Here is a 26,202-nt window from a genome sequence, read left to right on the forward strand (position 1 = left end):
AGCTGAAAACAAAGCCACGGGAGATGCCTTGGTGGCCAAATGCCTCAGGCCTTGTCCACCCCCTGTATGGATGGATAGAACAAGCATTAATCAGACCCCGGACTACAGCAAGGCACTCACCTCAGTGGCATCAAAAATCTCACTAATTGGGATAAACAATATTTAAGGTGTGCATGCTAAGTCGTTTCAGTCGTGTCCGACTCTTTGTGCCCTATATACTGTAGCCTACCAGGTTCCTCTGTCTGTGGGATTCTCCAGACAAGAATACTGGAGAGGGTTGCCATGACCTCCTTCAGAGGATCTTCCCCACCCAGGGATGGATTTGTCTCTTGCATTGGCAGGAGGTTCTTTACCACTAGCACCATCTGAGAAGCCCACATTTAAGGCAGTCTTTTAAAAAAATCAAACCAGCAAACTACCACGGTGGACCGGTGCCAGCTTTTGTAAATAAAGTTTTATCATAAGCTCCAACAAGCACCTGTCCACTCCAAAACCAAACCCTGGCATCAGCAATACAAAGTGGCCTTATGGGTGTCCATCACTAGTAGCCATTCCCCTTCCCCAGCTTCAAAAACTAGCTTCCCAATATTTTATAATAAATTAAAATGCGGCACTCAATATGCCAGCAAATTTGGAAAACTCAGCAGTGGCCACAGGACTGGAAAAGGTCAGTTTTCATTCCAATCCCAAAGAAAGCCAATGCCAAAGAATGCTCAAACTACCGCACAATTGCACTCATCTCACATGCTAGTAAAGTAATGCTCAAAATTCTCCAAGCCAGGCTTCAGCAATATGTGAACCATGAACTTCCTGATGTTCAAGCTGGTTTTAGAAAAGGAAGAGGAACCAGAGATCAAATTGCCAACATCCGCTGGATCATGGAAAAAGCAAGAGAGTAGCAGAAAAACATCTATTTCTGCTTTATTGACTATGCCAAAGCCTTTGACTGGGTGGATCACAATAAACTGTGCAGAAGCTTTTAAGTTTAGTTAGGTCCCAAATTCTGAAAGAGATGGGAATACCAGACCACCTAATCTGCCTCTTGAGAAATTTGTGTGCAGGTCAGGAAGCAACAGTTAGAACTGGACATGAAACAACAGACTGGTTCCAAATAGGCAAAGGAGTACGTCAAGACTGTATATTGTCACCCTGCTTTATTTAACTTCTATGCAGAGTACATCATGAGAAACGCTGGACTGGAAGAAACACAAGCTGGAATCAAGATTGCCAGGAGAAATATCAATAACCTCAGATATCCAGATGACACCACCCTTATGGCAGAAAGTGAAGAGGAACTCAAAAGCCTCTTGATGAAAGTGAAAGAGGAGAGTGAAAAAGTTGGCTTAAAGCTCAACATTCAGAAAACGAAGATCATGGCATCCGGTCCCATCACTTCATGGGAAATAGATGGGGAAACAGTGGAAACAGTGTCAGACTTTATTTTTCTGGGATCCAAAATCACTGCAGACGGTGACTGCAGCCATGAAATTAAAAGACGCTTGCTCCTTGGAAGGAAAGTTATGACCAACCTAAATAGCATATTCAAAAGCAGAGACATTACTTTGCCAACAAAGGTTCGTCTAGTCAAGGCTATGGTTTTTCCTGTGGTCATGTATGGATGTGAGAGTTGGACTGTGAAGAAGGCTGACCACCGAAGAATTGATGCTTTTGAACTGTAGTGTTGGAGAAGACTCTTGAAAGTCCCTTGGACTGCAAGGAGATCCAACCAGTCCATTCTGAAGGAGATCAGTCCTGGGATTTCTTTGGAAGGAATGATGCTAAAGCTGAAACTCCAGTACTTTGGCCACCTCATGCAAAGAGTTGACTCCTTGGACAAGACTCTGATGTTGGGAGGGATTGGGGGCAAGAGGAGAAGGGGACGACAGAGGATGAGATGGCTGGATGGCATCACTGACTCGATGGACGTGAGTCTGAGAGAACTCCGGGAGACAGGAGTTCTGGGACAGTTCTCCCTCCGGGACAGGGAGGCCTGGCGTGCTGCAATTCATGGGGTCGCAGAGTCGGACACGACTGAGCTACTGATCTGATCTGATCTGAAGTTCTACAAAAATATCGAATCGTGTTGTACACTAGAAATTAATACAATATTTTAAGTCAACTATACCTCCTTTTTTTTTTTAATTAAAAAAAATTTTTAAGACTGGCTCCAAATAAGCTGAGAAATTAGAAAGGAGGATCAGTTAGCAGCAGGCCGTTAGAATTTCCCGCTGGAGTCCAGAACGCAGATGCCAAAGGAATCTGCAGGGGTCCTGGCTACCGTCCCCGTCGGCCCCTCTCCTCCCAGCGCCAGTCCTCCCGGCTGAGGGGTCCTGCGACTTTAACCTCCAGGCTCCCAGGCCGAACTGCGGGCGGTTGCCCAGGGAGACGGACGCACAGAAGGCGGCCCGCCCCCGGGCCCTGGACCCGCCGGTGTCCTTTGTGCTAGCGGGGATCCTGCTTCCCGCCTGCCACGGCCAACATGCACTCGCAACGCAGCTTCGGAAAGCCCGAGAAGGAGCAGGGCCACGAGGAGGAGGAAGAGGAGGAAGAGGAGCAGGAGGTGAACGTGGAGGAAGAGGAGGAGGAGGAAGAAGAGGAGGCGGTGGAGGAGGAAGAGGAGGAGGAGGAGGAGGAAGAGGACCAGCAGGCGGTGGCGGAGCTGGAAAAGGAGCTGGAAGCCTTTGGGAGGTTCAGCGAGGAGTACTTTTCGAAGTTTTGGGACTTCGGAGATGCCAGTGAGGAAGGCTGGCCTCGCCCCCGCTTAGCCAGCGTCGTTAGCCCCAGCCTGAGCCCAACGCTGACGCTCAGGACGCCGAGCCTGTCGTGGTGGAGCCAGACGTCTGTGCCCAGCGACAGCGCCCCCTCCAGGATCTCCTCCCAAAAAAGTACCGCCCCCTCGCCCCTCGCCCCCGACGCCGAGCCCTTTCCTCTAAGGCTTCCCGATCCCTAGGGGAGAGCTGATACAACTACTCTATAACCTTCGTCTATGGGGTGTCAGTTTCCAAATACACTCACCACTTCCCATACACCCGTATCTCAGTCCTTTCTCTCAAAGACCCTGAAATCTTGGCTGAGCGGCTGTGATAGTTCATAGTTTAGAATGAAGGGGAAGCATCCTCCTAAAACAGGAAACAGACAGTACTGTACGGAGTGCTCGCTTTATAACTTGTACGAGTGCATTCAGTGATCGTGTCCTCTGTCTCATGTTCATTCTGTCCTCCCGCCTCTCTCTCTCTCATACCACGAGGAAGAGGAAGGAGTAGTGCTTTAAGGATGTTCTGCTATTGAAACAGCCCTGCCTCCTCTTACCCCTCCCCCCCAAAAAAATAAATAAACAGTTCACATTTGTGCCTAAGTGTACTGAAACCACTCCAACCACTTGGAAGCAGAGCAGTTGCTTAGAGTAGATTTCGTCCATCCCCCAGTATTGACATTTTGGTCTGGATCACTCTTTGCTGAGGCTGAGCGTGTTGAGGGCAGGAGGAGGGACTGTACTCGGCTTTATGGTATGTTTAACAGCATCCCTGTCTACATCTGACTCTGCTAGTTAGCCCCTACTAGGCTTTGTGACAATTGTCAAAATGTCTTTAGATATTGCTAAATGTTTCCTAGGGGGCAAAAGTGACCTTTTGAGAACCATTGATTCAAATGGAACGGCTAAATTGTTTCGTGTTTTATTCAACAGGTTTTCCTAAAATATTTCAGACATTTAGGAAAGACATGTCTGAAATGAATTTTGATAGGTAAGAAATTGTTTTCAGTTTTCATCTTATTATTTTTTAAAAATGATGTTTACTTTGGGGATGAACGTGTCAGGAAGGTAGAGTAAGATCATCCAGGGCATTTGCAACTAATATATATATATTTAAAATTTTAATCTACACTGTTAGACACTTTGGAGCGGATAGAGACAGGGTCCTTGCCCATCTCTGGCCTATTATTTACCTGTAGATTTCTGTACCCCTCTCTGTTCCCTCTTCCACTCACCAGAGTTAGCATACTATTAACAGTTTGTTTTGTTTCCAGTAAAATTTAAATAGCAGATTTTCATTACTTGATTTATTAACATAGCTACTGACCTTCCATCATGAAAGCTGAGGAATGTAACTCACACCACTTCCCTCCTCTCCATTTTCAGTAGTTATATTATATTTAATTTTTCTAACCTTTAAGACTTTAGAGTATTTAAATCTCTACTTCTTGGTTTATCAATTTTAGTGACTATTAACTCTTTTAAAAAATTAACACCTTAATGAACTGCTACTTCCTTCTCTCCTCTTACCCTTTACTTTCCCAATAAACAACAAATTATTTAACAGATTTTATTAAAATATATAATATAGTCATATAAAGTCATATTACTTTACTAAGTTTTATTGTGATTGTGTGTTGTGTAATTATTATTAGTTCTTAGTGCTTTGGGTGCAAGTTGATTCTAAAAGTTGGAAACCAATAACCAATACTCATAATTTCTTGCTGAGAAACCAATACTGTGACTGCACGCTTGTACAAGAAAATGAAAGCCTATGTCCATAAAACTTGGCTCCTAAAAGGAGAACTTCTGAACCCTTGGTTGTTTTTAGTTGTCTTCAATTTTTCTGAATTGGGCTAATGGCCATTCTTTCTTGATTTCCATTTTGCTCTTTTTCTTTTTATTCCTCTTCTTTTTGCTGGAGAAAATTCCTCAGGTAATTATTTTGTATTGATCTCATGGACAGTCAAATTTCTGAGTTCTTGCCTGTCTTAAAATTTCTTCCGTGTTCCTTTACTCTTCGTCTCGTAACTTGTTTCCCTGGGAAGTTAGACAAACAGGACTCCCCCAGATGGAGTGGCTTCAACAGAGCAGTTCTCCAGCCATTACAGTACAGTCATTTCAGAATTAAAACACACAATGTACCAGAAACAAAGCTTCAAAAAAGGAAGGTGGAGACATAAGAGAACTGAGAAAGGTGAAAAAGTAACAGTCCTAACGTTGACTAAACTCTTTGGGAAATTTTTGTCTGATATTTTTAGAAGAGCCAGCAAATTACTGCAAAACAAACAAACAAACAAAAAACCCCTGAAACTCAAAGAGGCAAAGGAACTTGAAAAGCAATAGTTACTATTTATTTGTTACCAGTAACAGTCATTTTAGCTAGTCAGTAAATTCCTGCTTCCGGTTATGTCAATGTTAACTGACTGATAAAGCTCCACAATACTTGTGGGATGAATACAGAATGCTTAATTACGATGCATTTAACTTCAGCCCTTTAAAAAGACTGGATTATTGTACAGCTATTTTAAAACGAATAGTATGTTCTAATTTAAATTCAAATAAATGTTTAAACACACATACCATCATTGCCAATGCCAACAATAATGACACACATACACAGAGAGAGGGGTGGTAATTTACTCTCTGAGAGAAATAATATGGTATTGGGAGCCTCTAAGATTTAGAAAGGAGTACTTTGCAAAGAACAGATACGACACTAGCACAGTGTGCCTGACTTTACTGAAGACATAAGAATGGAAGAAAATATTTCCAAGAAATCAGGGTCTTCTAGGGACAACTAGCACAGTGTGCCTGACTTTACTGAAGACATAAGAATGGAAGAAAATATTTCCAAGAAATCAGGGTCTTCTAGGGACATTAGTTATTTGATTGTTAAATGTACCAGATTTAAAAGGACTGCTAACAACTCTCTAGGTATACTGAAAACAAGCATTTTATCTAAATTTCAGGGCTATATATCACAGTCTGCATCCAAAAGTTCCAGTATCGATACAAACAGAAGAAAGTTGGCTTCAAGAATTGGCTGACATGGAGAAGCCCAGTGAGTGGTTTGGTTCTGAAGCTTTTGCTGGGAGGTGGGACTGCATGCTGGAAAGAGCATGGGTGTAGGCGACCAGGGGAGGTAGAATTAAACCCTAGCACCAACACAAACTAACACTGTGACAACTAGGCAAGTCAGTTAACCTCACTGACTCTCCTTCTTCCTCTCTTGGCCATAATAATCCTTGTCTCATAGGACCATTATGAAGATCAAAGTGAGATTCAACATTGAAAATCCTTGGCACTGAGTCTTTAGTAAATGGTAGCACCTGTGTTCACATCAAGAGATAGTCTGCCATCATATTTTGATACATATCTCTATTTTTTATTGTAGAAGTAACATATGCATGCTGTTTTTTAAACATCAAACCATTAAGAAAAATATAATGGGAACATTAAGTTTTTAACTTACTCAGTATATTCCTCAGAAGTGATCATTATGAACAGCCTTTCCTTTAAACTTTATTATTTGTTGTATGTTGGATCGTATGTTCATCAGATGTTTACAGAACACATACCTGTAATAGGTCAAGTACCTGTCGTAGGTCAGTTTCCTATTCTAGCGTCACAGCAACGAATAAAGCAGACAAACCCCTGTCTCAGTGGTCTTCTTTTAAAGTGTGGGGGATGGAGGTGATGGTGATAGTGACATAAATAATACACAAAGCAAGTAAATGCACAATGGCTTAGATGATGTAAGTGCTAAGGAGAAAAATAGAGCAGGCAGAGGGCTGAGAAGTGCTGGACAAGTGGGTCAAAGTTTACACAGGATGCTCAGGGAAATCTTCACTGAGAAACTGAAGTGTTTGAGTACAGACCTCGAAGTGTGAGAGTGATGATGATCTCTGGGGAAAGAGTGTTACAGGCATAGGGAAGAGCAAGCACTTCCCTCTAAAACAATGGAGGCAGCCAGAGTGGCTGCAGTGGAGTGAGGAAGGAAGTGAATTCTAGGTAATAAGGTCAGAGAGATGGTGAGGACCAGATCTTATTCAATGAGAATGAAGTCCGAAGTCACTGGAGGGCCTGCCCAGAGGAGTGACACAATCTAACATAAAAATCAGATGTAGAATTAATATCATATGTTAATATAATATTAAACCTACTATTAGAAAATTTGTTGGAGAAGGCAATGGCACCCCACTCCAGTACTCTTGCCTGGAAAATCCCATGGAAGGAGGAGCCTGGTAGGCTGCAGTCCGTGGGGTCGCTAAGAGTCAGAAACAACTGAACGATTTCACTTGCACTTTTTACTTTCATGCATTGGAGGAGGAAATGGCAACCCACTCCAGGGTTCTTGCCTGGAGAATCCCAGGGACGGGGGAGCTTGGTGGGCTGCCGTTATGGAGTCGCACAGAGTTGGACACAACTGAAGCGACTTAGCAGCAGCAGCAAACTTGTTAATTATTCCCAAATTAATCTATATAGTCCAAGTAATTGTGATGAGGTTTTTCAGTGGAACTTGACAAGTTGACTCTTTGATCTTGCTTTGTAGCATTAAAAGATAAACTGAGACATTTTCCATTTTTTTAGAGTTTACTTGAGCAGATATGGATTGGAATTGGCCAGCGCCAAACCAGATATGGTTAGGAGCATTCCACAGAGGAGAGCTCTGGAGAGGTTTTTATAGAGAAGTCAAAAGAGCAAACCAAGGAAGTTATTTGATTGGCTATTGCTTAAGGTTGCATTATTTGGGAAAGCCCAGTTGGCTGTTTGCAGTTAGCTGTTCTTAACCTTGAGGCATTAACCTTGGCTCTGGCTTAGGTTTCCCTTTTGCTAACAGTTGGCTACCAAGGCATTATTAGAGCCACCTCAACGAATAGTTTCCTTCTTTGAACAACAGGAGCCTAATGTACATTTTCAATGTATAATGTACATTGTACTTTTGTACATGTACTTTTTTCATATCTTCTTTTATAGTTCCTTTTAATAGAGAACTTATTTGTAGCTCTAATTAATTTATTCTGAGATGTTTTGCAGTTGTCTTTATTGATATAACAATTGGAATTTTTTTCTATTATATTTTCTAATTGGTTATTGTCCATGTATAAACTCGTTTGAAAAGACCCTGATGCTGGGAAAGATTGAAGGTGGGAGGAGAAGGGGACAACAGAGGATGAGATGGTTGGATGGCATCACGGACTCAATGCACGTGAGTTTGAGTAAACTCCAGGAGTTGGTGATGGACAGGGAGGCCTGGTGTGCTGCAGTCCGTGGGGTTACAAAGAGTTGGACGCGACTGAGCAACTTAACTGAACTGAGGAAAATTATTGATTGTATTAATCTTGTTATCTGATTCTCTTGCTGAACTTTCTAATTCTAATAATTTATCAGTTAAAGGTCTACCAATTATATTTCCTGTGATTAACAGCAGTTTTATCTTTTTTTAATTAAAAAAAATTTTTTTACCTTCCTATGTCAGGAACAACTGATCTACTTTCTTGAAATGACTACGTAGCGTTCCCTTATATACCTATAGCATTCCCTATATATACACCATATACACCTATATATATATTCCCTTATATACTTACTGTGACTTATGTAATACGTCTGATTGTTAGATGTTTCAAGGTCATTTGATTTGGTTTGGTTTGGTGTTTTGACCTCTTCACTATAACAAAAAATACTTTAATGAAAACCTTTGTTCACTCTTTTTTAAAAAAATATCTGTGCTGGCATTTCTGTTGGGCAAAATGCCTAAAACTTATTTTTAAATTGTTCAGGGGCTTCCCTGGAAGTCCAGGGGCTAAAACTTCACCTTCCAATGCAGGGGATATGGGTTTGATCCCTAGTCAGGGAGTTAAGATGCCACATGCCTCACTACCAAAAAACCAGGACATAAACAACAGAAGTAATACTGTGACAAATTTAATGAAGACTTTAAAAAATGGTCCACTTAAAAAAATAAAATTATTCAGATCCTCCACATAGGAAGTTGGAGAAGGAAATGGCAACCCACTCCAATATTCTTGCTTGGAGAATTCCATGGACAGAGGATCCTGGCAGGCTACAGTCCATGTGGTCGCAAGAGTCGGACACGACTTAGCGACTAAACCTCCACCACCACAGAGGAAGGGTCTCATCCTCTGACACCTATCTCTTTTTCCAGCACCAGCTCTGGCTGTACTGGGAGAATGGGCCCACCCTCCCCCTTTACCTCTGTCCCATTGTGGATTGTTCTGATTGGTTTTTCATCATGCCAATCTCATTTGTTTAACCTTCTAGACATTTATTCCAAGTGGCCTGTGTGCTGATGGCTGTCTTTCCCATTCCCAGTATTGCCCTGGAATCTGCAGAGGGAATTATCATGGTGGTTTAATTCAGTGTTTTGAATGGGAACTACTTGACCCCAGCCCAGCACTCCTCCCGCTGAAGACTCTTTTGCAGAATGATGGTCATAAATTAGACAGAATGGTATGCTTAAAAGGCAGAACACAAAAGGGCCTGCAAACCATGATTATAATCAAGTAAAATGTGCATTCCTGTAGTATTCTGAGACTCAAAAGCAGCAAGGAAAAGTCTTTTATGTCTCCTGCATTGGCAGGCGGGTTCTTTATCACTAGTGCCACCTGGGAAGCCCCAGGAAACATTTTTTAATGTGTTTCATTAGTGGTGCACCTCCTCTGTTTGTTATTTACTGTTGATAACATGTTATTTGGGAAAAGGAAAAACATTAAAAGATAAACACAATAAGGGCACTTATTTTCCTAAGAGGCGTATTTTCTTTTCTATGAGACTTCTTTTCTCCTTTGTCAGGACTGATTGACAAATGTACACTCTTTTTTCAGAGAAGAAAGTGCCCTCTGTAAAGAAGGAGGATGAACCTGAAAATCCAGCATCTAAGTTAAGAGGTAACTGGATGTTTGGCATCAACCCCACCTCCAACACAGACAAACTGCCCTTAAGGAGTCTGCCTGAACGTGGATGGCGTCCAACCCCTTTAGAAAAGAGCTCCCCCAAGAATATAGCAGAAACTAACACAACATTGTAAAGCAATTATATTCCAATAAAAAAAGAATATATGCAAGAAGGTGGTGAAGGTAGGGTTTCAGGGCATTTAGACTCTGTGTGTGTGTGTGTGTGTGTGTGTGTGTGTGTGTGTGTGTGTGATGGGCTAGGACTTTACAGAAAATGGTTTTCAAACTACACTGCATAAAAGTTTTTAACTTTCCATCTAAATCTGTCCCTTTTTTTCTTCAGCAAAATGGATAATTAACCCAGAAGAACCAAAACTAAGTATTTTATGTGAACTGGAGGTAAGAGATGTTTATCAACCCAACTAGTACACCATACTCATGGTAAAAATCACTTATTCAATCTTCCATTTTTTTCTTTCTCTCTTTTTAAAATTTAGTTTAAGGAAGACTTCATAACACTCTTTGAGCCCTCACTGAGAACATTACCCAGCATTGGGCCACCATCTATTCTGACATTCAAACAAGAGAGTTCCAATTTAGGCATTAAGTTCAAGGTAATTTTCATTTACATTTTTTTTTATTTCTGTCATAAATGATGTAAAAAGACACATGATGATTTGCACAAAAGATACTGAACATAATTTTTTTAAGATTTTTTTTTTTTGATGTGGACCATTTTTAAAGTTGTTATTCAATTTGTTACAGAATTGTTTCTGTTTTATATTTTCGTTTTTTGGCCAAGAGTCATGTGGGATCTTAGTTCCCCAACCAGGGCTGAAATCCACACTCCCTGCGTTAGAAGGCAAAGTCTTAACAACTGGACTGCCAGGGAAGACCGAACTTACTTTAAAAAAAAAAAAAGCAGGCTAAGAGCTCACTTACTTGAAATAGCACTTAGGGTGGCTGTGTTCATTTCCTAGGGCTTCTGTAACAAAATGCCAGAAACTAGGTGGCTTATGGCTTATGGCAACAGAAAAGTATTGTCTCACAGTTCTGAAGGCTAAAAGTCCAAAATCAAGGTGTCAACAAGTCCAGCCTGGGAGAGCCCCTTCTTGCCTCTTCTGAGCTTCTGGTGACGGCATCAGTCATTGGCATTCCTTGGCTTGCGGCCGCATCACTGTAGTCTCTGCCTTGACTGTCACAGCGTGTGTCTGTGTCCAAATGTCCCACTTCTCCAAGGATACCAGTCATATTGCTTTATTGCCCACCCTAATGACCTCCTCTTAACTTCATTGCATCTTCAGAGACCCCATTCTAAGTCAGGCCACATTCACAGGTACCAGGGATTAGGATTAACATAGCCTTTGGAGGAACACAGTTCAACCTATAACAATGGCCATAAGCCTGGAAGCACAGTGAGCGTTAGCTGTATTTAATAGTGTTAAGTGACCAATTAATGTCTGCTTTCAATGGGCAAGGGAGAGGTCACCTTAGTCATTCCGACAGGACGCACACCACCTTGCTTGGCCAAAGAGGTATGGGACTGACTGGCAGTATGATTATTTCCAAACTTGGACTTGTGCTGAGAGCTGCACACTCCCCAAACTGGAACCTCCTTGATTACTTCTTCTGGGGCACACTAAAGGTACAGCCTTATTTGCTGAAAATAAGATTCACCAACAAGTGAGGCAGGGCAGCACAGATATGTGTGCAGGAGTTGACAGGAACGCCCTGTGGATGCAGCAACATGGTTGGTGTTCACTGTTATTTTGTGCAGCACATTGAACTAAGCAATTCTAATGCGTGGTGACACATTAAATACATCATGTAATGTAAATTCTTTCTTGAAGAAAGAAATTCTTTCCTCAAGCATAAGTGTTAATCGTGCAGTCATGTCCAACTCTTTGCAACCCCATGGACTATATAGCCCACCAGTTTCCTTTGTCCATGGAATTTTCCAGGCAAGAATACTGGAGTGCGTGGCCATTCCTTTCTACAGGGGATATTGCTGACCCAGGGATCGAACCAGGTCTCTTACATTGCAAACACAGCAGCTTCGTTTTTCTGAAGCACAAGAGCTTGTATTGAGCTTTCTTCCCCTGACACCCAGAGATGGGCCTGAGCTTGAGGAAGGCCTTGGGGGCTCCCTTCCACAGAGCTGTCCCTGCACTGGTCTCTGGGCAGGGCTGGTTCCACCTGAATCCCAGGCAGACCTTTCAGGTCTTCTGAGATGGGCCTTGACACTAGTTTAGGTTCAGGGTGGCGGCACCTGATTGGCCAGCTCTCTTTTCCAGCCACACTCTTTGAAATGTGGATTCGCTGGCCTTGCCCAGGGCTCTGGCTTCTCCTGCTCTGAGAGGCTCTGGGCCTCCATGTGGGCATATCTTCATTTTTTCTCTCCTCTCTGAAGGAAGAAGAGGAGGAGGAATCACCCAAGTGTGAATTCTGTGGGAGCGACCTAAGAACATTTCTCTCCAATGTAGATGTTTCCTCTGATTACAGCAGCTCTGAACTGCCAGAACACGTAAGTTCTAGAGCAGGTTTACTGAGGAAATAGTGTTATTTTTAGACATTACTTTAAACATAAGCAGCATGTTCTTCTGCATCTTCCCACTACATCACCCCCCACTTTTTTTTTTCTTTTGCCACACTGCATGGCTTGTAGGACCCTAGTTCCCTGAACAGGGATTGAACCTGAGCCCCCAGCAGTGAAAACCTGGAATTCTAACCACTAGATTGCCAGGGAATTCCATGAATTGCCATTCTTAAAAGGGTTCTGCCCCATTCTCTTGGGGCAATGCAAATCATAACCACAACGGGATACCATTTCACACCCCTTGAATGGCTATAACCCAAAAGACAGATAAAACAACTGTTGGCAAGGGTGTAGGGAAACTAGAATTCTCAAACATTGCTGAAGGGGAATATAAAATGATGCTGCCACCTTGGACAAGTCTAAACAGTAGCTCATCAAAAAGTTAAACATACAGATACCACATAACCCAACAAATAATTCCATTCCTAGGTATATACCCATTAAAACTAACAACATATGTCCACCCAGAAACACATATAAATGTTCACAGCAGCATAATTCATGACAGCTAGAAAGTGAAAACAACCCAGATGCTCATCAAGATAGTGTAAAGAAATGTGGAGCATCCAGACTATGGAATCTTTTTTTTTTTTTTTTCCAGATCGTTAATTTTATTTTATTTTTAAAATTTATTTTTTAATTGAAGGATATTTGCTTTACAGAATTTTGTTGTTTTCTGTCAAACTTCAACATGAATAAGCCATAGGTGTACATATATCCCCTCCCTTTTGAACCTCCCTCCCATCTCCCTCCCCATCCCATCCCTCTAGATTGATATAGAGCTCCTGTTTGAGTGTCCTGAGCCATACAGCAAATTCCCATTGGCTATCTATTTTACATATGGTAATATAAGTTTCCATGTTACTCTTTCCATACATCTCACCCTCTCCTCACCTCTCCCCATGTCCATAAGTCTGTTCTCTATGTCTGTTTCTCCATTGCTGCTCTGTAAATAAATTCTTCAGTACCATTTTTCTAGATCTAGATTGCATATGTATATGTTAGAATACAATATTTGTCTTTCTCTTTCTGACTTACTTCACTCTGTATAATAGGCTCTAGGTTCATCTACCTCATTAGAACTAACTCAAAGATGTTCCTTCTTATGGCTGAATAATATTCCATTGTGTATATGTACCAAAACTTCTTTATCCATTCTCTGTCGATGGACATCTAGGTTGCTTCCATGTTCTAGCTGTTGTAAATAGTGCTGTAATGAACAATAGGATAAATGTGTCTCTTTAAATTTTGTTTTCCTCAGGGTATATGCCTAGTAGTGAGATTGCTGGGTCATTTGGTGGTTTTATTCCTAGTTTTTAAGGAATCTCCATACCGCCTTCCATAGTGGCTGCATCAGTTTACATTCCCAGCAACAGTGCAGGAGCGTTTGCTTTTCTCCACACCCTCTCCAGCATTTATTGTCTGCAGACTTTTTGATTCTTTTTCATTCTGACCAGTGTGAGGTGATATCTCATTGTAGTTTTGATTTGCATTTCTTTAATAATGAGACATGGACATGGACATGGACATCACCAGATGGTCAACACCGAAATCAGATTGATTATATTCTTTGCAGCCAAAGATGGAGAAGCTCTATTCAGTTCAGTTCAGTTCAGTCGCTGAGTCGTGTCCAACTCTTTGCAACTCCATGAATCGCAGCACGCCAGGCCTCCCTGTCCATCACCAACTCCCAGAGTTCACTCAGACTCACGTCCATCGAGTCAGTGATGCCATCCAGCCATCTCATCTTCTGTCGTCCCCTTCTCCTCCTGCCCCCGATCCCTCCCAGCATCAGAGTCTTTTCCAATGAGTCAACTTTTCGCATGAGGTGGCCAAAGTACTGGAGTTTCAGCTTCAGCATCATTCTCTCCAAAGAAATCCCAGGGCTGATCTCCTTCAGAATGGACTGGTTGGATCTCCTTGCAGTCCAAGGGACTCTCAAGAGTCTTCTCCAACACCACAATTCAAAAGCATCAATTCTTCAGCATTCAGCCTTCTTCACAGTCCAACTCTCACATCCATACATGACCAAAGGAAAACCCATAGCCTTGACTAGACGGACCTTTGTTGGCAAAGTAATGTCTCTGCTTTTGAATATGCTATCTAGGTTGGACATAACTTTCCTTCCACGGAGTAAGCGTCTTTTAATTTCATGGCTGCAGTCACCATCTGCAGTGATTTTGGAGCCCAAAAAAGTAAAGTCTGACTCTGTTTCCACTGTTTCCCCATCTATTACCCATGAAGTAATGGGATCGGATGCCATGATCTTCGTTTTCTCTATACAGTCAACAAAAACAAGACCAGGAGCTGACTGGGGCTCAGATCATGAACTCCTTATTACCAAATTCAGACTTAAATTGAAGAAAGTAGGGAAAACCACTAGAGCATTCAGGTATGACCTAAATCAAATCCCTTATGATTATACAGTGGAAGTAAGAAATAGATTTAAGGGCCTAGATCTGATAGATAGAGTGCCTGATGAACTATGGAATGATGTTCATGACATTGTACAGGAGACAGGGATCAAGACCATCCCCATGGAAAAGAAATGCAAAAAAGCAAAATGGCTGTCTGGGTAGGCCTTACAAATAGCTGTGAAAAGAAGAGAAGAGAAAAGCAAATGAGAAAAGGAAAGATATAAGTAAATGAATGCAGAGTTCCAAAGAATAGCAAGAAGACATTAGAAAGCCTTCCTCAGCGATCAATGCAAAGAAATAGAGGAAAACAACAGAATGGGAAAGACTAGAGATCTCTTCAAAAAATTAGAGATACCAAGGGAACATTCCATGCAAAGATGGGCTCGATAAAGGACAGAAATGATATGGACCTAACAGAAGCAGAAGATATTAAGAAGAGGTGGCAAGAATACACAAAAGAACTGTACAAAAGAGATCTTCACAACCCAGATAATCACGATGGTGTGATCACTCACCTAGAGCCAGACATCCTGGAATGTGAAGTCAAGTGGGCCTTAGAAAGCATCACTACAAACAAAGCTAGTGGAGGTAATGGAATTCCAGTTGAGCTATTTCAAATCCTGAAAGATGACGCTGTGACAGTGCTGCACTCAATATGCCAGCAAATTTGGAAACCTCAGCAGTGGCCACAGGACTGGAAAAAGTCAGTTTTCATTCCAATCCCAAAGAAAGCCAATGCCAAAGAATGCTCAAACTACCTCACAATTGCACTCATCTCACATGCTAGTAAAGTAATGCTCAAAATTCTCCAAGCCAGGCTTCCGCAATATGTGAACCATGAACTTCCTGATGTTCAAGCTGGTTTTAGAAAAGGAAGAGGAACCAGAGATCAAATTGCCAACATCTGCTGGATCATGGAAAAAGCAAGAGAGTTCCAGAAAAACATCTATTTCTGCTTTATTGACTATGCCAAAGCCTTTGACTGTGTGGATCACAATAAGCTGTGGAAAATTCTTCAAGAGATGGGAATACCAGACCACCTGATCTGCCTCTTGAGAAATTTGTGTGCAGGTCAGGAAGCAACAGTTAGAACTGGACATGGAACAACAGACTGGTTCCAAATAGGAAAAGGAGTACATCAAGGCTGTATATTGTCACCCTGTTTATTTAACTTATATGCAGAGTACATCATGAGAAACGCTGGACTGGAAGAAACACAAGCTGGAATCAAGATTGCCGGGAAAAATATCAATAACCTCAGATATGCAGATGACACCACCCTTATGGCAGAAAGTGAAGAGGAACTCAAAAGCCTCTTGATAAAAGTGAAAGTGGAGAGTGAAAAAGTTGGCTTAAAGCTCAACATTCAGAAAACGAAGATCATGGCATCTGGTCCCATCACTTCATGGGAAATAGATGGGGAAACAGTGGAAACAGTGTCAGACTTTATTTTCCTGGGCTCCAAAATCACTGCAGGTGGTGACTGCAGCCATGAAATTAAAAGACGCTTACTCCTTGGAAGGAAAGTTATGACCAACCTAGATAGCATATTGAAAAGCAGAGACATTACTTTGCCAACAAAGGTCCGTCTAGTCAAAGCTATGGGTTTTCCTGTGGTCATGTATGGATGTGAGAGTTGGACTGTGAAGAAGGCTGAATGCCGAAGAATTGATGCTTTTGAATTGTGGTGTTGGAGAACTCTTGAGAGTCCCTTGGACTGCAAGGAGATCCAACCAGTCCATTCTGAAGGAGATCAGCCCTGGGATTTCTTTGGAGGGAATGATGCTGAAGCTGAAACTCCAGTACTTTGGCCACCTCATGTGAAGAGTTGACTCATTGGAAAAGACTCTGATGCTGGGAGGGATCGGGGGCAGGAGAAGGGGACGACAGAAGATGAGATGGCTGGATGGCATCACTGATTCAATGGACGTGAGTCTGAGTGAACTCTGGGAGTTGGTGATGGACAGGGAGGCCTGGTGTGCTGCAATTCATGGGGTCGCAAAGAGCTGGACACGACTGAGCGACTGAACTGAACTGAACTGAATAATGAGCAATGTTGAGCACCTTTTCATGTGTTTGTTAGCCATCTGTGTGTCTTCTTTGGAGAAATATCTGTTTAGGTCTTTTTCCCAGTTTTTGATTGGGTTGTTTGTTTTTCTGTTATTGAGTTGTATGAGCTGCTTGTATATTTTGGAAATTAATCCTTTGTCAGTTGTTTTATTTGCTATCATTTTCTCCCATTCTGAGGGTTGTCTTTTCGCCTTGCTGATAGTTTCCTTTGCTTTCCAAAAGCTTTTAAGTTTAATCAGATTCCACTTGTTTGATTTTGTTTTCATTTCCATTACTCTAGGAGGTGGGTCATAGAGGCTCTTGCTTTAATATATGTCACTGAGTGTTCTGCCTGTGTTTTCCTCTAAGGGTGTTATAGTTTCTGGTCTTATGTTTAGGTCTTTAATCGATTTTGAGTTTATCTTTGTATATGGTGTTAAGAAGTGTTCTAATTTCATTATTTTACATGTAGCTGTCCAGTTTTCCCAGCACCATTTATTGAAGAGGCTGTCTTTGCCCCATTGTATATTCTTGACTCCTTTGTCAAAAATAAAGTACCCATCGGTGCATGGTTTTTTTCTGGGCTTTCTGTCTTGTTCCATTGGTCTATATTTCTGTTTTTGTGCCACTATCATGCTGTCTTGATGACTGTAGCTTTGTAGTATAATCTGAAGTCAGGAAGTCCTCTAGTCAGTCAGTCCTCTAGCTCCACGCTTCTTTCTCAAGACTGCTTTGGCTATTCAGGGTCTTTTGTGTTTCCATATGAATTGTGAAAATTTTTGCTCTAGTTCTGTGAAAAATGCCATTGGTAATTTGATAGGGATTGCATTGAATCTGTAGGTTGTGTTTGGTAGTATAGTCATTTTCACAATATTGATTCTTCCTACCCAGGAATATGGAATATCTCTCCATCTGTTTTTGTCATCTTTGATTTCTTTCATCAGTATCTTATAATTTTCTGTGTACAGTTCTTTTGTCTCCTTAGGTAAGTTTATTCCTAGATATTTAATTATTTTTGTTGCAATGGTGAATGGGATTGATTCCTTAATTTCTCTCTGATTTTTCATTGTTAGTATATAGAAATGCAAGTGACTTCTGTGTATTGATTTTGTATCCTGAAACTTTGCTAAATTTACTGATTAGCTCTAGTAATTTCCTGATACTATCCTTAGGGTTTTCTATGTACAGCATCATGTCATCTGCAAACAGACTTCTTCTTTTCCAATCTGGATTCCTTTTATTTCTTTTTCTTTTCTGATTGCTGTAGCTAGGACTTCCAGAACTATGTTGAATAATAGTGGTGAAAATGGATACCCTTGTCTTGTTCCTGATCTTAGGGGGAATGCTTTCAGTTTTTCACCATTGAGAATAATGTTTGCTGTAGGCTCTTCATATATGGCCTTTACTATGTTGAGGTTTTTTTGAAGTTTTTATAAATGGGTGTTGAATTTTGTCAAAGGCTTTTTTGCATCTACTGAGATTATCATATGGTTTTTATCTTTTGATTTGTTAATATCATGTATCACATTGATTGATTTGCTTGTATTGAAAAATCCTTGCATCCATGGAATAAACACAACTTGATCATGGTGTATGAGCTTTTTGATGTGTTGCTGAATTCTGTTTGCTAAAATTTTGTTGAGGATTTTTGCATCTATGTTCACCAGGGATATTGGCCTGTAGTTTTCTTTTTGTGTGTTGTCTTTGTATGGTTTTGGTATCAGGGTGATGGTGGCCCCATAGAATGAGTTTGGAAGTGTTCCTTTCTCTGCAATTTTTGAAAGAGTTTTAGAAGGATAGCACTAGCTCTTTAAATGTTTGATAGAATTTTCCTGTAAAGCCATCTGGTCCTGGGCTTTTGTTTTTTGGGAGATTTTTTTATCACAGCTTCAATTTCAGTGCTTGTAATTTGGTTTTTCATAATTTCTGTTTCTTCCTTGTTCAGTCTTGGAAGATTGAACTTTACTAAGCATCTGTCCATTTCTTCCAGGTTATTCATTTTATTGCCATATGGTTGTTCATAATAGTCTCTTATAATCCTTTGTATTTCTGCATTTGTATTTCTGTCTGTTGTAACCTCTCCTTTTTCATTTCTAATTTTGTTGATTTGATCCTTCTCTCTTTTTTTCTTTATGATTCTGGCTAAAGGCTTGTCAATTTTGTTTATCTTCTCAAAGAACCACCTTTTAGTTTTATTAATCGTTACTATTGTTTCTTTCATTTCTTTTTCACTTATTTCTGCTCTGATATTTATCATTTCTTTCCTTCTACTAATTTTGGGATTTTTTGTTCTTCTTTTTCCAGTTGTTTTAGGTATAAAGTTAGGTTGTCTATTCGATGTTTTTCTTGTTTCTTAAGGTAGGATTGTATTGCTATAAACTTCCCTCTTAGAACTGCTTTTGCTGTATCCCATAGGTTTTGAGTTGTTAAGTTTTCATTGTCATTTGTTCCTAGAAATTTTTGATTTCCCTTTTGATTTCTTCAGTAACATGTTGGTTATTTAGAAATGTATTGGTTAATCTCCATGTGTTTGTGTTTTTTACAGTTTTTTTTCTTGTAGTTGATATCTAATCTCATTGTGGTCAGAGAAGATGCATAATACAATTTCAGTTTTCTTAAATTTATTGAGGTTTCATTTGTAACCCAAGATGTTGTCTATCCTGGAGAATGTTCCATGTACCCTTGAGAAGAAGGTATATTCTTCTGCATTTGGATGGAATGTCCTGAAGATATCAATGAGATCCATCTCATCTAATGTATTATTTAAGATTTATTTCCTTATTTTCTGTGTTGATGATCTGTCCATTGGTGTGAGTGGGGTGTTAAAGTCTCCTACTGTTATTGTGTTACTGTCAATTTCTCCTTTTATGTCTGTTAGTGTTTGTCTTATGTACTGAGGTGCTCCTATGTTGGGTGCATAGATATTTACAATTGTTATGTCTTCCTCTTGGATTGATCCCTTGATCATTATGTAGTGACCTTCCTTATCTCTTGTAATCTTCTTTATTTTAATGTCTATTTTGTCTGATATGAGGATTGCTACTCCAGCTTTCTTTTGCTTCCCATTTGCATGGAATATATTTTTCCATCCTCTCACTTTCAGTCTATATGAGTCTTGAGGTCTGAAGTGGGTTTCTTGTAGACAGCATATATATGGGTCTTGTTTTATTATCCATTCAACCAGTCTTTGTCTTTTGGTTAGAGCATTTAATCCATTTACATTTAAAGTAATTGTTGATGTGTATGTTCCAATTGCTATTTTCTTAATTGTTTGGGGTTGATTTTGTAGATATTTTTTCTTCTCTTATATTTCTTGACTATATAAGTCCCTTTAACACTTGTTGTAAAGCTGGTTTGGTGGTACTGAATTCTCTTAACTTTTGCTTGTCTGAAAAGCTCTTGATTTCTCCATCAATTTTGAATGATATCCTTGCCAGGTAAAGTAACCTTGGTTGTAGATTTTTCCCTTTCAGTACTTTAAATGTATCCTGCCATTCCCTTCTGGCCTGCAGAGTTTCCGCTGAAAGATCAGCTGTTAAGCGTATGGGGTTTCCCTTATATGTTACTTGTTACTTCTCCTTTGCTGCTTTTAATATTCTTTCTTTGTGTTTAGTCTTTGTTAGTTTGATGAGTATGTGTCTTGGCATGTTTCTCCTTGGGTTTATCCTGTATGGGACTCTTTGTGCCTCTTGGACTTGATTGACTTTTCCAGTTGGGGAACTTTTCAACTATAATCTCTTCAAAAATTTTCTTTTTCTATTTCTTTTTCTCTTCTTCTTCTGGGACCCCTATAATTTGAATGTTGGGGCATTTGATATGGTCCCAGAGATCTCTGAGACTGTCCTCAGCTCTTTTCATTCTTTTTACTTTATTCGGCTCTTCAGAAGTTATTTCCACCATTTTATCTTCCAGCTCTCTGATTTGTTCTTCTGCTTCAGATATTCTCCTATTGATTCCTTCTAGAGTATTTTTAACTTCAGTAATTGTGTTGTTTGTCTCTGTGTGTTTATTCTTTCATTCTTCTAGATCGTTGTTAATTGATTCTTACATTTTCTCCATTTTGTTTTCAAGGTTTTTGGTCATCTCTACTACCATTATTCTGAATTCTTTTTTCAGGTAGTGTGCCTGTTTCCTCTTCATTTATTTGGACTCCTGTGTTTCTAGTTTGTTCCCTCATTTGTGCAGTATTTCTCTGCCTTTTCATTATTTTTTTTAACTTATTGTGTTTGAGGTCTCCTTTTCCCAGGCTTCAAGGCCGAATTCTTTCTTCCTTTTGGCTTCTTCCTTCCTAAGGTTGGTCAAGTGGCCTGTGTAAGCTTCATATAGGGTGAGATTTGTGCTGAGTTTTTTGTTTGCTTCTTTGTTTTTCCCTGTGATGGGTAAGGCTGAGTGAAGTGCTAATCCTGTCTGCTGATGAATTTTCGTTTTGTTTGTTGTTTAGATGAGGTGTCCTGCACAGGGTGCTATTGGTGGTTGGGTGATGCTGGGTCTTGTATTCCAGTGGTTTCCTTCGTGTGAGTTCTCACTATTTGATACTCCCTAGGGTTAGTTCTCTGGTAGTCTAGGGTCTTGGAGTCAGTGCTCCCACTCCGAAGGCTCAGGACTTGATCTCTGGTCAGTAACGAAGATTTCACAAGTGGTTTGTTATGGCATTAAGTGGAATTAAACAAATACCCAAAAACGAGAAACCAAAGATGAACCCCAGACAAATGGCAGTTACAAAATCAGGCAAATAATAATTAAAATAATGGAATATATACCCATAAGCAAAATCAAAACAGTCCAACAAAAATAAAGTACAATAGAGTGATCTGGTGAACGAAGGAAACCAAGAATTATATCTACCAGTTAACAGCAAAACTGGAAAACATAACTAAATCAAGGTGCCAATTTGGGAATAAAGCAATGAAAACAAAACTAACAAATATGTTGAGAGTAAAGGAAAGAAAAAAAGAATAGATATGCAAAGATAAATAGAGGTAGATAAAGAAGATTTATTTATATTAAAGATTAACTGCAAGGGGTAAAGAACAGTAGGAAAAGCAAACAAAGGAATAAATGTAGAAAAAAATAATAACAAGTTTAAGAAAATTTAAAAAGAGAAAAGGAAAAAAAAGGAAGAAGAAAGGAAAAAAGGAAAAACTCCCCAAAACAGCAAAACCCCACAAAAAGGCAGAGGTTTATAACAACAATAAATAATGTGATGAGAAAAAAAAAAGCTTAATTAGATTTCATAGTGCCAATAAAATTGACAACTAGAACAGAAGTTTGGGGGGAGAAAAAAAAGAATCCAAAAGAATCTGTAAAACAAGTCAAAACATAAGAATAATAAATGTTTTTCTTGAGTTACTGCTGTCAGAGTCCTTTCCCTCGCTGGGAGTCACAATCTACTTCACCTCACCTCCCTAGGATGCCCTCCAACACTGTGCTGGCACTGGACCTGCTGTGGGGGCAGCTCAGATTCTAATCTGGTCCTACCCCTGTGTGTTCTTGCCTCCAATGTCCACAGCTATCAGAACTAGTGTGTTTTCTTTTGTGGACCTCTCAATGTCCTTTTACATACTGCATAGACACAGGGTCTGCCTAGTTGATCATGTGGATTTAATCTGCAGCTTGTACAATTGGTGGGAAGGTTTTGGGTCTTCTTCCTCAGCCACGCTGCCTCTGGGTTTCAGTTGTGCTTTTATTTCCAAATGTGTGGGTCGTCCACTGGGGTTTGCACCTGAGGCTACCCTGGAGGATTTGGGTCTGCCCCAGTGAGGGCCAGGTGTGGAGGTGGTGCAGCTGCTTGGGTCACAGGGCTTCTGGCAACACCAGGTACTCAGAGGAGTTGGTGAAATATAGGGCTTTAGAAGGGTATGGCAACCAGTATTGGCCAATACACTCCAGTATTCTCGCCTGGAGAACCCCCCTGACAGAGAGAAGCCTGGCAGGCCACACTCCACAGGGTTGCAAAGACTTGGACATGACCAAAGCGACCCTGCATGCATAGATGCAAGACTTTTTTGCCTGTGGCAGCTCTGCCCCGGTGAGGGTTGAGCATGAACGTGGTGCATCTTCTTGGCTTGCAGGGACCCTGGCAGCGCCAAGTGTTCAGGGACACGGACTGCCTCCACTGCAGGAGTTATGGCCCTAACAGAGTCTTTTTTCAAGCCTCTTATAGCTGGCAATCAGAAGGCTTCTTTGGGCAGTCTTTCTCTGTAGCTCTGCCTGTTCAGGCACTTAGAGGGTTCCCTTGCCTGGGGTCCTTCTCTACTATTAGGCATGTCAGGCACATAGGGGGCCCCCCTGGCTGGGGTCCTACTCTGGAGTTCAGTGGTGAGGCGTTTGATGGGCCAGCCTCTCTATTTTCAGCTCCCAATGCTGGCATGTGGGGAGAGAGAGGCTATGGTGATGGCTACACCCCATACACATGACTCAGCACTATTGCCTTACTTCCATGGCTGCCCAGCTTTCCTCCACAGGCATTTCCCATCACAGTCTCCTCCCTCACATCCCCTTGATTGTTCTTTCCACAGTCAACAGCAGCCCTTGCCCCGGGATTGCTCCACAATCCCTAAACTCCAGCTCCCAGCTGTTGTACCTTCTAGGGGACCTGTGTCCCTGTCTGGGGCACATATGGCTGCAGCAAGGACTGTCTGATTCTCATTCCATTTAGGTTGCCACAGATCAGCTGTTTGCCTCTCAGCCTTTATATTTCTCCTCTGACTCAGACAATTGCCCCGCTGTGGGAATTGGGCCCCTGCTTCAGTTCCCCCACCCGCCAAGGGCAGGTCCATCCTAACACTCCTGTTTTTCCCCCTAGTTCCTTCGTCCTATTGAGTTTCACGTGGTTCTATATATTCTTTTCCACTGGTCAGGTACTCCTGTCAGCTCTCAGCTTGTGTTCTTCATGCACTTCTGTGTCTGAAGGTGTATTCCTGATGTATCTGTGGAGAGAGACATGCTCCACATCCACCTACTCCTCTGCCATCTTGTTCCTCCTCCCATACTATGGAATCTTATGCAGCCATAAAAAGACATGAAGCATTTAAACATGCTTCAACATAAATTAAAATATTGTACTAGGTGAAAAAAGCCAGTTACAAAGCACCACATTCCATTTATATTAACATACAGAACAGGCAAATCTACAGAGACAGCAGATAGATTAGTGGCAGCCATGTGGGGAGGAGGAGGAGTAACTGTTACTGGGTACAGGTTTCATGTTCTAAAATGGATTGCTGTGATCACTGCACACTTCTGTGAATATAATAAAAATTATTGAATTGTACACTTGAAATGGGTGAATTGTATGATATGGGAATTATACCTCAATAAAGCTGTTAGCCACCCCCCCAAAAAATATGATAGATTGTTATCCAAAACCCCATTAGCCATTTTGGGTTTTATTTTGTTCCCCTCCTGTAATCACCTTCATCTAGGGCTGAGGAGAAGAAAATAACGTCTTTGTTTTTCAGACCTCCTGTTGTGGTCATTTCCAAAATCTGGTCGACTACATCTGTGAAGAAAACCAAAAATTCCAGAGCTCTAAAGCTGAATTAATCAGTATTAACCCTCATGCCGCCCACGGCAGTGAAGTTGACAGACTCAAAGCGAAAGAAAAAGCTTTGCGGAGGTAACAGTGAGCCTTTGATATTGGAACTCAGATAGGCCCACTTAATTAGAAAGCCTTTTTTTTTTAAGATTTACTTACTTATTTATTTTTGCCTGTACTGGGTCTTCGTTGCTACGCGCAGGCTTTCCCTAGTTTTAGCGAGCAGGTGCTACTCTCTTGCTGTGGTACATAGGCTTCTGTCTGTGGTGGCTTCTCTTGTTGCACAGTGTGGGCTCTAGGGTGCAAGCCCTTCAGTAGCTGTGTCCTGTGGGCTCCGTAGCTGTGGTCTGAGGGCTTAGTGGCATGTGGGATCTTCCCAGACCAGGGATCGAACTCATGTCCCCTGCATTGGCAGGTGGATTCTCAACCACCGGACCACCAGGGAAGCCCTAGAAAGCCTTTTGTAAAAACAAACCTCATTTTTTCAAAGCAGATAACTTTGTAGATGCATTCCCAGTGAAGAAACAAAAATTGGCTAAAGCAAACCTCGTGCAGTTCCTGGTGGATGTCATAAGAGTCAGAAGGTGTCAGAAACTCAGTGAGCTCACTGACTTTTAGAGTAGAAAATTTACCCATCCCAAATTCTCAGGGCAGTTGGGAATTCCTATTAATATATTAGAGAAATTTGTCCACCAAGTCCAGTAGAAACACACATGCACTGAGTAAATGACTGGGTTCACAAGTAATAACAGATACAAAGAATAAGGAACGGCATGTAAACGGTAAAAATTATAGTATACTTCTTTTTTTGAAAGAAATAGAATGGTGGCTTTTATTCTCAACTGGTGGAGAGGGGAACACCTTATGCTCCTGCCTCAAGAACTGTGCGCCTAAGGCAAGTGCTCACAGTCAGGAGTTGGTGATGAGGAGACAAACGCGACAGGGTCTAGGTTTCTCCCTTTTGCTTTGTTTCAAAGACCGTCATAAACTGGCATCAGTAACCCAGTAACTGCATCTGTCAGCTTGGAGGCTCTGAGGCCTTCTTTCTGACTTGTAACTACAAGGGAAGGGCTGTTATAAAGGTAAACACTGGATAGGGGATGTGTTTAGCATAGAGTCAAGTGAAGTGTAGCTCCTGCAGAGTTAGGGGGCAGAAAAGCAAACTTACTAGCAGCAGTTACAGTAAAATAAACTCGGAATGTTCAGGCCTGCTCACTGTTCTCTTTATCTTCTTTGCTCTCAGAGAAGTGAAAAAGAAAAACTCATTCGTCTTTTTCCCTTTTCACTGCTACAGATTCCCCCATTAGTTTATTCCCTCCATATCAATGGAGGAAGGGAAATACATGTCATTCTTTTCTGGCTGAGGACAAACTTCAATTTTGCTCTGTTTGAAAATGACCAGCTGTTCAGTCCAGAGACCCATCTATCTCCTACTTCAAATTTTCCTTGAGACATGAACCCCAAGAAATCTTTATTGGGGTGATGAGGGACAGATGGTCAGTCTTCTGTAACTTCTTTAATGCTTACACGGGACTCGTAGACACAGTGGGGTCATGGAGTTCTCGCCCTGTTCTATTAAGGGGCTCTGGGGTGACTTTTGTGGTTATTCCTGCTGGATCTGTTTGGAGGAGTGGCTGTAATCTCTTTGGGGGTTTGGGTTTTTCTCTGCACATCGTGTTTATCTTGATGTAAATCTGTGTCATCTGATAAGGGTCCTTCTGTCCAGGCTGGAGATAGTCCTTTGAATAATGTCTTTTTCAGAATGTGTAATCCTCTGGTTGCAGGTCACGGGGCATCTCACAGTTAGAGGCGGCTTTATCCAATGAAATACATATGAGGTTTGTCAGGGTGGGGGCAGGAAAAGCCAAGCGGCTGGCTTGGATTTCGTATAGCCCTTAGCTAACTGGGGCCTGTAATCCTGCATTCTGAGA

General features: G+C 41.2%; 1 protein-coding gene across 2 annotated transcripts in view; it reads left to right on the top strand.

The window, feature by feature from the left end:
- Positions 1–2,277: 2,277 nt before the first annotated feature.
- ERICH6 (glutamate rich 6) overlaps positions 2,278–26,202 on the top strand; it is a 46,348-nt gene continuing 22,423 nt past the window's right edge. For both annotated transcript variants that reach the window (XM_070793170.1, XM_070793177.1), the window contains exons 1-8: positions 2,278–2,885; positions 3,686–3,743; positions 5,725–5,816; positions 9,604–9,666; positions 10,016–10,071; positions 10,170–10,286; positions 12,083–12,196; positions 24,195–24,352. In XM_070793170.1, the coding sequence (XP_070649271.1) occupies positions 2,480–2,885; positions 3,686–3,743; positions 5,725–5,816; positions 9,604–9,666; positions 10,016–10,071; positions 10,170–10,286; positions 12,083–12,196; positions 24,195–24,352 (1,064 nt within the window). In that variant the 5' untranslated portion in view covers positions 2,278–2,479. The remainder of the gene's footprint in view (positions 2,886–3,685; positions 3,744–5,724; positions 5,817–9,603; positions 9,667–10,015; positions 10,072–10,169; positions 10,287–12,082; positions 12,197–24,194; positions 24,353–26,202) is intronic.

The sequence above is a fragment of the Bos indicus genome, chromosome 1 (genome assembly GCF_029378745.1).
Source record: "Bos indicus isolate NIAB-ARS_2022 breed Sahiwal x Tharparkar chromosome 1, NIAB-ARS_B.indTharparkar_mat_pri_1.0, whole genome shotgun sequence".
NCBI classification, from domain to species: Eukaryota; Metazoa; Chordata; class Mammalia; order Artiodactyla; family Bovidae; genus Bos; species Bos indicus.